General features: G+C 35.8%; 2 protein-coding genes and 1 long non-coding RNA gene across 3 annotated transcripts; 1 reads left to right on the top strand and 2 right to left on the bottom strand.

Annotated features, from left to right (window-relative positions):
• Positions 1 to 223: 223 nt before the first annotated feature.
• On the top strand, positions 224 to 1,622 carry LOC117781543 (D-aspartate oxidase). Its single transcript, XM_034618316.1, has 4 exons — positions 224 to 465; positions 523 to 735; positions 789 to 1,085; positions 1,146 to 1,622. The coding sequence occupies exons 1-4, from the start codon at positions 263 to 265 to the stop codon at positions 1,456 to 1,458; spliced, it is 1,026 nt and encodes a 341-aa protein (XP_034474207.1). The 5' UTR covers positions 224 to 262; the 3' UTR covers positions 1,459 to 1,622.
• A 601-nt stretch (positions 1,623 to 2,223) lies between these two features.
• On the bottom strand, positions 2,224 to 2,567 carry LOC117781618. Its single transcript, XR_004617187.1, has 2 exons — positions 2,483 to 2,567; positions 2,224 to 2,426 (listed from the first exon to the last, which is right to left on the bottom strand). It is a non-coding gene; the product is annotated as an uncharacterized LOC117781618 (long non-coding RNA).
• Positions 2,568 to 3,923: 1,356 nt separating this feature from the next.
• Positions 3,924 to 4,946, bottom strand: LOC117780706. Its single transcript, XM_034617335.1, has 3 exons — positions 4,826 to 4,946; positions 4,539 to 4,763; positions 3,924 to 4,478 (listed from the first exon to the last, which is right to left on the bottom strand). Exons 1-3 carry the CDS (start codon positions 4,903 to 4,905, stop codon positions 3,974 to 3,976), a joined length of 810 nt encoding a protein of 269 aa, XP_034473226.1. The 5' UTR covers positions 4,906 to 4,946; the 3' UTR covers positions 3,924 to 3,973.
• Between the last annotated feature and the right edge of the window lie 9,830 nt (positions 4,947 to 14,776).

Raw genomic sequence — 14,776 nt, 5'->3', positions numbered from 1 at the left:
TTTAAAATTATTCATAAATGACTATTTTTCAGTACATTATTCTAAAAATTCAAAAACATCCCAAACATTTTTAACTTTCTTAATCGAAGCACAATTCGAATATTTAAATCGGATCCCGCCTAGCCAGGGACGTGTACTCTCTTTATTAGCTCAACGCTTAGGTTCGCTTCAGTCTTATCTATAGAATAGGAAAAACTGATTAGGCCCATTTAGTAGTACCATTCTATTCAGTAGACCTCTCGTATTAATCGCAGACGGAATCATGCTGAAAGTTGCAGTAATTGGAGCGGGTGTTAATGGTGTGTCGAGTGCAATTAAAATTCAAGAGCATTATCAAAATGAAAAGAAGATAAAGGTGCAAGTGACTATTATATCTGATGAATTTTCGCCAAATACGACGGGGGATGGGTCGGCAGGACTGTGGGGACCCTTTTTGCTGGGAGGTACAGATCAGAAGAAAGTTTAGTAAGTTTTCATTGCGTATTCTTTTGGGGAAATTCTTAAAATTCCTTGTTCCTTAAGCAAATGGTCCAAGGACGTGCATCAGTTTCTGGAGAAGATCTGGTTGAGTGATGATGCAGGGGAGGCGGGTGTTTGTCTGGTTCCCTGTGTACGCCTGAGTACGGAACCAAATTGCGCTGTCGGAGACTTTTGGCGTGATATTGTTTATGGAGCTGTCGAGCTGACATCGGAACAATTGGAAGTATATAATAAAGGCAGGGATTCCAAGTTCACGTAAGTGTGTGATAAGAATCAGGGTTGTCACCTTCAATTCATTTTGACTGCAGTGCGGGACTTTCCTTTGTCACTTACACTTCCGAACCGATCAAATTGTTGCCCTATCTGATGAAGCGGTTTGTGCGAAGAGGAGGAGTTGTTGTTCAGCAGAAGATCACTGATCTCGAGGGATTCGTCAGAGATTCGCCCTACGATGTGATTGTTAACTGCACGGGACTCGGATCCAGGCAGCTACTGAACGATGGTCAAATGTACTCGGTTCGTGGTCAGGTAACTCGGGTGAAGGCAAATTGGATCTACACCGTGGTCTTGGATGAGAGTGACGATGGCAACTATATTATACCCAAGTAAGTGGTGTATACTCATATATACTCTACTGTGAATCTAATATCTCCCTTTATGTCTAGCACCGAGTCTGTAGTACTCGGTGGAACCCATCAGGAAAAGGATTACAACGAGAATATCTGTCCGGTGGATAAACGTTTCATTACCGACGGATGTCGGCGCCTTTTGCCGGGATTAACCCATGCCCAGCATCTATTCGATTGGGTTGGCCTTAGACCAGGTCGATTGGAGCTACGCCTCGAATCGGAGAGGCGTGGCTCAAAACTACTCATACATAACTATGGGCATGGCGGAAGTGGAGTCACCCTGGCCTGGGGATGTGCCGATGATGTTCTACATTTGTTGCTAGCGGACAAAATCAATTCCAAATTGTAATGAACTCAATCAGATCTATAAGTGTATTATCAGCAGCAAATCAAGCACTTGATGCTATAGTACTAATTGTTCAAACATACGATTATACGACAACACAAGTATACGATGTCTGTATACAATGGATGAACAATAAATAAATCTTATCACCTTTTTCTTATCGCAAACAGCGAATCGTTTTAAACTCAACTAGTTCCTGAGTGAACAAGAACTGCAATTCAAGAGAACATATTCCAATTAGAACTAACAGGGAGTGCTCGACTGTAAATGCCCTGTATATTGCTATAATCTGTTCTTATTTTTACGAAATAGTCAGTATTTGCAGTTGATAATTAAAAATAATTGTATTCCTATATACAGAGAGCTTTCTAAAATGGACTACTAGAACATCTTCATGGGTAAGTGTCTCTAAGTGTCTCTTTACTAAAAATGAGTTACACAAAATTGCTAAAACTTTTGAATTTTTCCATTTTACAGCTGTTGGTTTTTATTGATTGCTCTTATTGAATTACCTTTCGGGAAACTTGCGTCGTTAAAAATTGAGATTGGATCGGCTGATCGCTTATCATGAATCATGTGTAAATTTCAAGGGAATACGGTATTATCTATATATATCTATATATTATAAAAATAATATATACCCAAGCAATCTTCTAGAATCTAAGTTCGCTCAAATAGCTCTCTCGTAAATGTCCAATGTTAGTTCTTTAATGCGTTTATTAAAAGTATATTCATTTGAATATATATGTAATACATTTGAAAGCTGAATAGATTTTTGAATAAGTTTAATACATAAACTAATTCGCATTTATTACAACTAATTTTATGATCTTATAATATAGCACTCTCGTATTCCCATACATATATGCGCCGCTTATCATGACAAAAGCATTCGTCAAAGACTTTATCGTAGTAAAGATATTCGTGGATAGTATTACATTCAGGACTGACCCGGTTTTCACATTCACTTGCTAAAAGGCGATGTGATAAATATTTAAATAATCCAGAAATGTGATTAAAAACTTACGAATATATTTTGCAAAAGCAAAGCTCATCAGAGAGCAGAGCAGAATCAGAAGAGAAATATTATGCATCTTCAAGAATGTCGTGATAACAACTGAAAGTGCATCTCAGGAGGAACGCCTTATGTAGTCTGAGATAGAGCCGATTGTTGGGAAAATTTCTGAATAATAGAGAAGTTAAATATATGGTAAATCCCAAGAAAAACGACTTTTATTAAATATGTATTAAAAATAAATATTAAAAAGCCAAGTATATTATTGATTCTTATTAAGAATTCATTTAATAATTTACCAACGAAGTGAATGTTGTTTTGTTTTGTTTTTTTATGCAATCAAAGAAGCTTTAAATCATTAAAAGGTCGGTTTCATACTTGTGAAAGTTGGGATAATAATATATTTCTATATTCGTTAGATGATGTTATAAAACTTTTAAGAATATGTATTAATTCATGCGTGCTTTTAAGGAAGATATATTTATTTGTCATATATTATATTAATAATTATAAATGTATCAAGAGGAGAAAGCATCTAAAGCAACCGGAGGAGGGCGGAGCCTAGAACGACCAAACGGTATATCATCACATCCTTCAAACCTATGCGTATAACAATACTTATCTAAATAGTAGATGGAATTCGATATTAAAAATTGGCTAAGGATGCAATGAAAAACTACGAAACCGAGCGATGTCTATGGCCAGAGTAATGCTTATCAGATAACAGAGTAAAGTCATTAGAGCAATGCAATTCATCTTCTGTACTGCGGTGACTGAATTTATAGGCGGAACTCGACTCAATTATTGGGTAAAACACAAGCTGAAGGTGAATATTGATTAAATCCCAAGATAAGAAAACTAAAAAGAAAACTAGAATGGAATATAAATTGGCAGTGTTCGAAATTCGAGTACACGCCTGACATTTGACTTACTTTGATGGAAATGACTAGGCTATTTATATTAAAAATTAGTTTGGCTACGTCACTGCATCTCTTTTTAAGCTTAGAAATTTTTTTTTTAATAACGAAAGTTGTTCAATAAGTCATAGGAAAACCTAATAATTTGATATTCGATGTTCGGACGATTAAACACGGAATAATACCGGTAGCGGTACCGAAACCAGCACCGGAAACGTAACCGAAATAAATTATTTTTCAAGATCCGAAAGCCAAAACGATTGTACCGTTACGGTTTTGGAACATCTTTCTATTGGGGACGTACCGGTTTTTGTTTCGGGTTGATTCCCTAATTAAAAATTGTTGATATCCAAAGTTATGTTTTGATTTGTTGATTTGTTTGTGGATTAAATCGCAAATAATTAGTTAATCGGGAATTGAGAGACGCATAGTTGTTGGACACTTTTAGACTCCTATTTATTTATAATTATGCCATTTGCACAGCTGTAAGATTTAATAGCTTCCAAAGACTTATTATTTCAAAATGTGTGGAATAAATATTCACAAATATTCATTAAAAAGATTCTACAAAAAGTATTACATAGCATCACATTTCATTCAGTCGCATTAACTCTTCCTCTCGTTCTTTGCGCTCTTTGGCTTTCAGAGCCTCCTGGAATGCCTCAAAACCGGGCATATTTTCATAGATCAAGATCGGATCTAGGGGTAGCATAAAGAGCAACGCATACATTTCATCCAAGTCGCGCAGGACATCGAATGGTCGCTGACTGCCGACCTTATAAATAGAGTATATAGATCTACCATATTCGGCATATTCAGCCATCTCAGCGGCAAATTGTTCCCTCATTGTCAGAGCTATAAAACAAACCCGAGGCATATGCATATGCTGTGCCACCGCACCAAAGACATCGAAGATGCAGATCTGAAAATCATTATTGCTAAACAAATCCTCTGGGAAGCCCACTTCATGTACCATTAAGCAGTCAAAGTTATCCAATTCTAAACTAAGCTTAACGTTTTTCATCAGTTCTTTCTTCAATAGGATGAGCTCCTGAAATAGACCTTTCGAAACAGTCGAAGGCAGAAAAATCCTGCAAGAAATTAAAATATCATTAATTCTTAACCAAAATATAGTCTTCCCATGGATTTACCAAGAATGCCATTCATCCGTCATCCATTCAAGCAGAGCGACGGCAACGATTTGTGTTTCTTCCCGATTCATCATCATAACGGAACATTCATTACGTAAAATGTGCATACAATAATCCGTATAGATCTCCTTCATACCATCCATTTCATGCAGTCCCACGCCCTTAAACACAATATTCTGCAAAAATGAGTTCTTCCACATAAAGTCAATGACAATGTTATAGTTTCTATTAAATGAGATTTATATTATAATGAAGCTAGTGGTAAGTAGTCGATTGAGACAACTTGCTTGAAATGGATATCTGTAATAGGCATTCCCTCCCATACATCCCATTTGATATCATATTGCAGTGGACGCACATCATCCATGGCTATTGTTTAACTTTTCACTTAAATTTTATTAACACACAATTTTTACAAATTTATAAATGAGATTGACATTACTAGAAATTATTTTTGTATTTGAAAAATATCTACTGCTTTAATCAGACTTGTAGATATTTACTGGTAACATTCACCCTCCTTTCTAGTTATACCATTCTCTTTTATTACGGAGAATGTTTCTCATTCTCCAATAATTGCCTGGGCTTGCCGCAATAATAATAAATGTGAATGTGAATTAAAAAATGCAAATGATATGTGTGTGGTATTCGGAATATTTCAGGGACTCGGCTGGAAAATGGAAAATGGCATAATTAAATGCGTATACAAACGATAACAATCAAATGAAATAGGTGTAAATTTAATTTGTCTAATGTCTCAATTTAAATAAATATCCAAAACAGAAAGCTATGCTAATAATAACGTAAGTCTACCCCTCGCAAATGGAGACACGTCTTACACACCTTAAGGACTCAGACCTCTCTTTCCAACTTTCTATCTATTTCAAGCAGACCCTTTAGATTTTAAAATTCAAAGCACTTCGGGTGTCACTTACAGGGCAACAACCAATTGCTGGCTGGCTTTTTCTTATTGGGATAACTGAATTTGGGCCATGCCAACGCATTTTTAAATGTTTCCAACAACTTGTCAAACTTCCCTCCTCTTGCTCACATTCTCCCCAGCATTCGACATCCATATCATGCCGTCAATTGGATATTTAAATACAGGCGACATTTTTAATGTGCAAAGTGTCAGTTGGGCGACTTCTTGGTGCTGGGGAAAAGGGGATGAGGGGCGTGGCAGATCTATGTCTATTCTGAACACGTATTTGTCCTGTCTCGTGCCTGTTGATAAATTGAATATTGAAAAGAAATAATTTAATTTTGAAATTTCATTGGGTCATGTGAGAGCTTTCCAGGAATTCAATCAATTTTCAAGTCAAGTTCGTTTTCTTAAATTCTCATAGGTACATTTTTACAGTTATTTAATTTGACTTAAAATAATATGTACTTCAAACTGCGATCTGGTTTTTTTTTATGTTCTTTCTACATGCAATATTTTTGATTACTAAAGATTATGAAAATGTCATAGTCGGAATCGAGAAAATTCCCATTTATTTATATTTTATAAAATATTTAGCTTCCCAGATTTCTTGAAATGAACTTAAATTTATTTAGTTTGTATAAATTTTCAATTTAAATTAATGTTTAGAAGTTTTTTTTAGTTACACATCAATCGTTTTTCCTTAAAAAATAAAGTACTTAAGATTGTTAACACTTTCGATGTCTCATCAATTTCTGTATTTCTGTAACGTTAAATTTTCTTAACTCCAACAATGCTGAAAAATTGAAGTTAAAGTGGAGCTCAAAATATATATCTGATTAAAGTTATTTTGGAAAATTAAACAAATTTCTTAGGTAATATAGGAGTGGAATTTTTGGGTAGTTCATAAGCAAATTTTGTGCTAAGTAGCGGATTTTTGTGTAACGGATTAGAGGCGAATTCATTCGAGTTTATGACGGGGCATAAAAACGTCTCATTTGGGAATCGTTTAATCCGCCAAATTGTTTACACGCACAACAATTCCACACTCCACACACACACAAATTCAATGCTAACCCTGCCCTAACCCATTTCGAATCCAAAAACATACAGTGTGAGAGCAACAATCGCGAATTTGAATTCATTCGAAAATCGTTTAACGGTCGTTGGCTGTTTTTCAGTGACACCTGCGCTTTCCCAATGCCCGCCGAAGGTAAAGATGGAGGTGTAGCCTCCCCACTCCCCCTCCTCTGGTCCTCCCCTGCAACACCCTTTAGCCACCATTGTGACTCTCGTGACTTGCAACCGCAGCGGCTCTGCGTGGTTTTATTTAAAATCGAAAATGCGGAAATACAAAACACAAAATGAAATGCAAAACGGAAACGTTTCTTGATTGTAATGGCCGTGCCGCATGTAGCACGTCTGTCCTGGACATGCTGTGCTGCAAGTGGATGTGGCAGTGGAAATGGTTGCACTTGTCGCCAGCCGCAAGGTGCAGCTGTGTGTGTGTGTGCGCGGTTGTCGCGTGGCAAACAAATAAACAAAGGGTTCAACAAAAGCAACCGTCCAAAGTAATTCAAAACAAGCGAGTTATTGAAATGTTTGAGCGAAAGGCAAAAGCATCACGTGTTAACCATCTCACTCTCTCCCTCTCTTACTTCCTTTCTCTCTCTCTCTTTCTCACTCCCTGCCTTCACCTCACTCGCACAACATATGCTGGCCTTGTTATTTCTTACCCACGGAAAAGACTTCTCTTTCATTGTTTGTTTTATATTAAATGGCCGATTAATCTGCGTTTTTTAAAGGATTAAAGTACTTTTAAGATTAACTACCTAAATATACATAAGGGCAGAAATATATGAAATTCGAGAAATACTTCTGACTACCTTTCAAGTATCATAGATACCTGTACATTTATTTTTAAATGCTTGATGATATCATATTAAGATATAATTTAGTGCAGGCGGATCGACAGATATTAATAGATAGATATTTTACCGTTTATTTTATACAATTCTTAGAAAATTACCGGGTTAAATAGCAATAGCCATTGGACACCCAGTTCTAGACATAATTTTTAAAATATCAAAGACACAATATGATTCAAAACATTTATTTTAAAACTATAGCACACTTTTAGGCTGAGCTAAAATATAAAACCATTTTGTTCTTTCAGTTCATCCTCTTTTTCCGTGTTTTTCAGCTGAATTTGATTATCATTATTTTCGTAACATTTATAGCTCCCATTGCATTGCTCCAAATTCCCATTTCATGTCATAATTGCGCTTATAAAAACAAATTAAACTTCAATTTGGAGCTGTCGACTTTTGTGTCGTGTGGGTTGTCTAGTGGTTTCTGAGCTCGAAAGTGGCTTTTGTATTCTCAAAAGGAGGCTGTCAGACAGCTCCACAGTCTAAACTTGGCAACTGAGTTTCCTCGAGTTGCTGAGAAAGAAATTGGTTAGTGGTAAAGGGAAAACGGGAAACGGAAAACGTTAAGCAACTTGGCGTTTCGGTTAAATGAAGTTAGCTTGTTGCGACTTATGCAAAAGTTTCTCAATTGCCTTTTATTATTGTTGTTTTCTTTTATTTTTATTGCTGCTTCTTACTAGCGCTTTCTGCCGTCAAGTGAAATACAAATTTATTCAAAATGTTCAACGGTTCAAAAGTTGCCACCGCCAGTCAGAAAAGTTGTCTGGATTAAGGGCTACAGAGATAATTAAATACCATTTTTCGCATTTATATTTACATTTTGTTGAATAATTGCGTTTATTTCGGTCTCAATTTGCTTTAAGCTCATACAAATTCAGCGAAAGGCTTCAACTTCAAATTGAACTTAATTTTAGCACTAAAATGTTCAGTGCTGTTGAGTTCAGTTAAAATGCTAAGTGCATTTCAAAGTATTACTATTTATTTACTGTTTAAAATTTGCACAGCGTTACAAAGGTAACTGTAATATGCTTAATAAAATTATCGACTACACTAGTCGATATTATTTAAGTATTTACAAACAGATAATTTTTTTTCTCTATTTTAAGAAATAAAAAAAAATTAAGTCTTAAAGATTTGGAAAATAATCTTAATCTTGAACCTTTATATCAGTAAGGGCCTTTCCTGAGTTGTTTTGTAACTTTATTCAAACTACACTACTAATGTAGCAGAATTTTTTTAAAATAATTTTCAATACATTGCTTTTCAGTCGACTTTACTACTGTTCAGTACTTCCAAACACTATGTTTAAGTGTAGCTTTAACAGCAAACTTAGATGTTCTATTATTTTGTTTTGAAATATGAATTGTTTGTTTTGAATATGAAATTTTTATTACATTGCTTGAGCTCTATATTTATCTATCGAGCAACAAGAATTTTCAAGTTGAAATTTAAGCAGAATAAATAATAATGCTCATGTCTAAGGACCCTTTTCAAGGAAACTTTGCGTAGAATCGATGGTTATAGCTCATAGCTGTAGTGAAAACCAGAAAAAAGCAAAGAGTTGAGCTCATTAGCGACACGCGATAGACGAATAAAAAGGAAATGGCAAATCAAATGCTCAAAAGGAGCAAAAGTATGAGGAAATGTCGAGGAAAGTGAAGAAAGTGCTGAGCTGACGAGGCGAAAATCAGTTACAACTATGAACAGTTATCTCAGCGGGTCATCTCTTCACGAAAGGACAATTATGAGTGGACATGCTAATTTGTGCGTGGCAACAGCCAGGACATCGGTCAGGACAACGGACTGACACATGGCAAAGCAGAATACCTCAATATTTGTTGAGCGAACGTGATTTGGCGCATTTGCCATAGCAAAGCACAAAGGACGAAGGAAAAAGGACAAAAAACATGCGAAAGGACCGCGCCCAGAAGCAATAGACAATCCTTTAACAACACACAGACACAGATACATGTACAGATACAGATACAAACGCACTCGCGTCGCCTAAAAGTATGCAATATATTTGGTTAACGCTGCACAAACAGGCACTTTCAACTCTCAACTCTTAACTGAACATGGAGGTGAGTTCAGCAAGCGTTAACATTGAGCACGCAAAGGGTTAATTAATTAAATGCGCTTTAGCTTTGATATAAATATATGTCTGTATATACAGAAGATAGTCGGATAGAAATATATGTAGCTGCCACGCTGAAGTCTGACTCCGCCCCGGATTGAGCTTGCCACAAGCCACACCCTCAAAATTGCAATGCCTCCTCCCATTTAGCGAGGGATGGCGCGCGTCTTTTGATGTTTTAACGACGTCTCGGAAAAAGTCTTGAAGAAATTGCCCCGAGCTGTCGTTTTCGAACTTTCCAAGGCAGCCGGAAAATGTTGAAAAATGCTTTAATTGGTTACAACTTCTGCCAAAGCATTAAAATGGTTAAAAAAGGTAAAAGAAAGCATGACAGCATGACGTCAATTAAACTCACTTGACGGTTAATTAGAAGCTCATTTTCAATTAATCAAAACGCCAAAAGAAGCGCCAACAACATCAGTTGGCCAAGTTAACGGCATCGCGTGCTGGAAAGCTCAGTGCAAGGGAGAGAGAGGGTGAGGGAGTCTGTGTCAACGCCAATTGATTGCCGCATGGCATTAATAATTCAACAGGATCTCTCCTTCGAGCTGTTGATTTCAATTGAACGAGAAGTCGACGTCGAAGTCGAACATCTCATTTCATTCACTAAATTATTCGAGACTTTGGGGACAGCGCGTGGAACATCAACAGCCTATCCACTTGCCATTAACTCGGCAGGTTAAGCTTGCCACATGCCGCAAGCCGCATGCCACATGCGGCACACCTATAAACATTAAGTTGTCAATAAAGGTAATTCATTATGTCGCTCTCGTTATACTCCGGGGAATGCTTTCGTGGCCAGAAACAAATTGTCTGCTCTTACCTGTATCTGTATCTTTTTAGCCACATCCCATTTGACATTCACACTCAACTCAATTCAACTTAACTGAACTGAACTGAACTGCGGTTTCTCCATCGATGAACAATAAAATATTCCTCTGATGGGTAATAAAAAGCTTATTGCTTAACGTTGCGACGGCTTTGTGGCAACGATTTAGGATAAGTTAAGGGATAGCACATAGCCAACTTGATGGCACAATTTGCCACAATATGTTTAGTCCAATTCTTTGAGCAATCAACTCCATTTCTTTTTATCACATATCCTCCTTATAAACAGTTCTAAACTGTCTACAACTGCTTTACGAGAAGAAAATGTGGATTATCTCACAGAACTCTCTTTCGAAAGCGGTCGTTAGCTTTTAAGAGATAAGAAATACCCTAGAATTATTTCTTGGAATTATGCTTTAAAATTACGAATACTGAGAATAATTTACTTCATACGTATGATACATCCGATAACCATCGACTCGGTATAAATATAATAAAAAATATTTATTCCTTGAAATCCCCGAAACCTTTTTTAAATGCGGTCGCAGAGATTGAATTTTATCAAATCTGAAAAGAATTCTATTTCATTAATAGAAATATGAAAGCCCGAAAGTGTTCGACGGAAATAACCATTTTGGTAGTAGGGCCCCAATAAATTTGGAATATATGTATCAGATGAACTTTGTTTTCAATTTCCGATAACTTATTAATGTATCTTAGAGTGGGACATGGGGTATTTTTAAGTCCCTCTAGCCGGTTGTGATTAAAAATCTTTTGAAGTTCATGTATTTTTATTTATAATGTATTTTTACTCTGCCCTAAATTTGTTCTTGTAGAGCACAGATAAGCTATTGCTCACGGAACTATATTAGCAAAAATCTCAGCTCTTTTGTGTATATACATTTATAAGCGTCATGCTCATTAATTTTTAATCAGTCCACGATTTTTAGCCAAATCTTAAACACGACCGACCTGAAGATGAAATATAGCAGTCTGCTGATTTTGGTCTCTTTGCTTTTAGGCGTTACACTGGCAGAGTTTATTTGTAAGTGTTATAGCTGTGGTCAGTTCATAGAAACAGTGAAATATAAGTTCTCTTGTATTAAGATGAAGACATCATCGAATTGCCACCCAAAAGCGACGAACTGAAAGACGTTTCAGATTTTGATGAGTTTATGTTCACTCTGTTTTCTCAACCAAATCGGATAATGTCAGAGGACCTAAATGAAAACAAACTGTGGAGTATGGAGGTTGGATCTGGTGATTTTGACTACTTTCTTCTTGTTTAGAATTTTCCATATAAATATAATTTGAACAGTTAAATATATCATGAACAGTTTAAAGAATATTGAAAGTGAATTATAGATAATATTTAGTAAATTTTATTATATAATGAAATGAAACAATGAATATTATTTAATGAATTTCTGCATTAAACGGAATATGAATGTGTGCTGACTCAATGCCGGACACATGTTATATGCCACATGATACCTGCCGCATGCATGTGCAACAGAGCAACGATTTTTTAAGTAATTATTCATGCCAAAAGCGGCAACAGTAAGTAGTGCTAGCTCAATTCAAAAACCAACACGAAAAGTAAACAAACTAAAAGGAACAAACAACTAAAGGAAGACAGGCAGGACATTAAATCCTTGTAAGTTCCGTTTGCATAAAGAGTGACGCTCGAGTGGGCAGCACTCAAGGACCTGGACACGGATATGGATATGAAAGTCGGGGAAATTGGGACGCAACCATTACTTAATTATCATAACAGCCACGGTCGCGACCGCGGACCACACGGTTTTTGGCCAAATACATGGCTAGAAAGGGTTAACAGAGAGTTGAACATAAAAATTGCGCCACACCCAGTAAAGTGAGTGTATCTATGATTGCATGTGTGTGTGTGTGTGTGTGTGTGTTTGGAGTGGGTAAACACACGCCGCTAATAAAATAATAAATATCCTGACTGAAGAGTCGAATTCGACCGCCCGTCGACACGCGTTGCCCTCGAACAGAAATTGTCGAAATGAAAACAATTTCATCAGCGTAATATATAGGAGCGGGTCGAAGGCGTGGGAGGGGTAAGACGAGGGGGGGGGGGTGGGGGGATTTGTCATAAAGCTCGAAAGAGTTCTATAAATTGCCATATTTTATGCTTCTGTTGCCGTTGCCATTTCTGCTTCGTTTCCTTTCATTTCCATTTTTTTTTGTCAATTGAAACGCAATTTTCATAAAACACACATGCGCCGTGCGGTCTACACGTATCCGTCAGATACATTTTGTTGCACATCTCTGGGTTTGTCAACGCTGTGCGACTATTTCCAAAGCTCCTACTCTAAAACTTTGGCTGGCATTTTGGCATTTTGGCAGCCATTGGCCCCAACGGAGCCGTTGCCAATGTGTTGGCCAAAGCACGTTTTGGCCAAACTCAAATGACAGGCAAATAAATTTCAAGGAATATATATTTCGGTAAATTGATCTGACGTGTCACGCGACCACAACGACGCCACGTTGTTGTTGTGTATTCTTCCACCTCCATGTCCTCCAGAATGTCCTGGGGTCACCCCTTTTAAACGCAGATACAGATACAAATACGAGAGGCAGATACAAGATACTCAAGAGCTAGATATTTGTCTGGGCACTCGTAACTGATATACCCATAGACGGGTCGTATCGGACCACTAAGTCATATATATTTCATAGTTTGTTATCGTCTTATTTTGAACGAAATATATTTTTGGTGCGTTTCCCTAGTCAGAAGAAAGCTTATCAATGATCACAGAAGAATTTTTAAATCAGTCAAATGTTTCATATGTGAATTTAAACAGAGCTTCGATCGTATAACGAATTTATTGTACATAAAAAGCACATCGAGTCGCTAACTTGCTTATCAGAACAAAAAAGCACAAAGGTTATAAATAAAATGACACTCAATTTTAAAAAAATATTAAACCTCTCAGATAGTTTGCTCTTTAATTTAAAATTATTATGCTGTGAGATGCGTTTGAGGAAATTAGTCTAACATACAGATACAATAAACATAATAGCTAGATACTAGTCTAGATAAATTAAGGAGAATACAACAAAGAAGCTCCGTACCGTTTGCAAATGCAGATAAAAAATTACGGTAGTTTTTTGATTGAAGAGCTCGTTTATTTAATACCTGTGGTTGCTGTAGTCAAATTTAAAATTTCCGTAAATGCTCTCGGATATAAAAATAGTGCTGATAATATTCTTAACATATAATAATAAATGGATATTTATTATATAATTTAAACAGTCATTCGAAAAGATGTCAGGACTGGTTGCTATACTTCAAAAGTTGGCTTTTATTAATCATAACGCAAAGAAATGTAAATTCCGCAACTAAATACACCAGGGATCAGTTTTTATATAAGATTTTGTATAAAAGATGCAATTGAGCACTTTCTAATTTTAACTAGAGCAGAGCTAATCAGAGAGCATAGCAAAATCTGCTCAGAGATATATTTTATCTTTGGATTAAATTTAGATTGCATTGTATGCGAGACTGAAAATGTGGACAAAAAAATAAGCCAGTTGATTTATAAAAACAAAAAAAAACTAGTCAAAAAGGTTATAGTCGAAATCTCGACCATAGGATACCCGTTACTTACTTGAATATATATAAAAATACTTTAAAGAAAATACTTGTTTTGACAGACACACACACTGATAAAAAAATGTTCTAAAATCAAGATTTTGGTCTCAGAACTAAGATTTTTGGTCTAAAAAATGCGTCGAGAACATCAAATTCTTGAATTAAGAGAACACATCTTGATTTTAAGAACATTTTAAATAAGACCAAGTTCTTATTTTAAGAATAAATGTTCTTAAAATTAAAATCAAAAAATAAAATAAATGAAAATTATTTTTTATATTTATATTTTTTTTGATTTTTAAATTTTTATTTATTTATATTTTATTCTGTTTTAGTAATTTTATAAATGTTATTTTAATTTGTTACGAGGGGGATTCGAACCGGCGCCTACTGCTTCACAACTGAAGCGGCCTCTTTAACCAGAGCGCCACGGTGCCATCATTTGTTTTATACGAAATAGTACCTATTTATACTTTCCTAACAATTTAAGATTTTTATTCTTAAATTAAGATTTTAAGATTTTTTAGATTAATAATCTTAGTTTTAGTAATTTGGTCTTAAAAAAATCTTATTTTAAGAACAAAATATTTAAGATGAATGTTCTTGATTTTAGAAGTTGGTCTTTTTTTTCAGTGCATGGTTATGTCGACTCGGCTATTGATGCTGATCAAGAATATATATACTTTATAGTGTCGGAGATGCCTCCTTCTCCCTGCTACATACATTCCCACGAACACAATATCCCCTACTACTTATTTTTTAAATAACAGGTATAAAGATTAAGTAGAATTTGTAGAAAAA

Source organism: Drosophila innubila (assembly GCF_004354385.1).
Source record: "Drosophila innubila isolate TH190305 chromosome 2L unlocalized genomic scaffold, UK_Dinn_1.0 4_B_2L, whole genome shotgun sequence".
NCBI lineage: Eukaryota > Metazoa > Arthropoda > Insecta > Diptera > Drosophilidae > Drosophila > Drosophila innubila.
The sequence above is the reverse complement of the archived record's forward strand: the minus strand, read 5'-3'. Positions and strand labels throughout refer to the sequence as shown.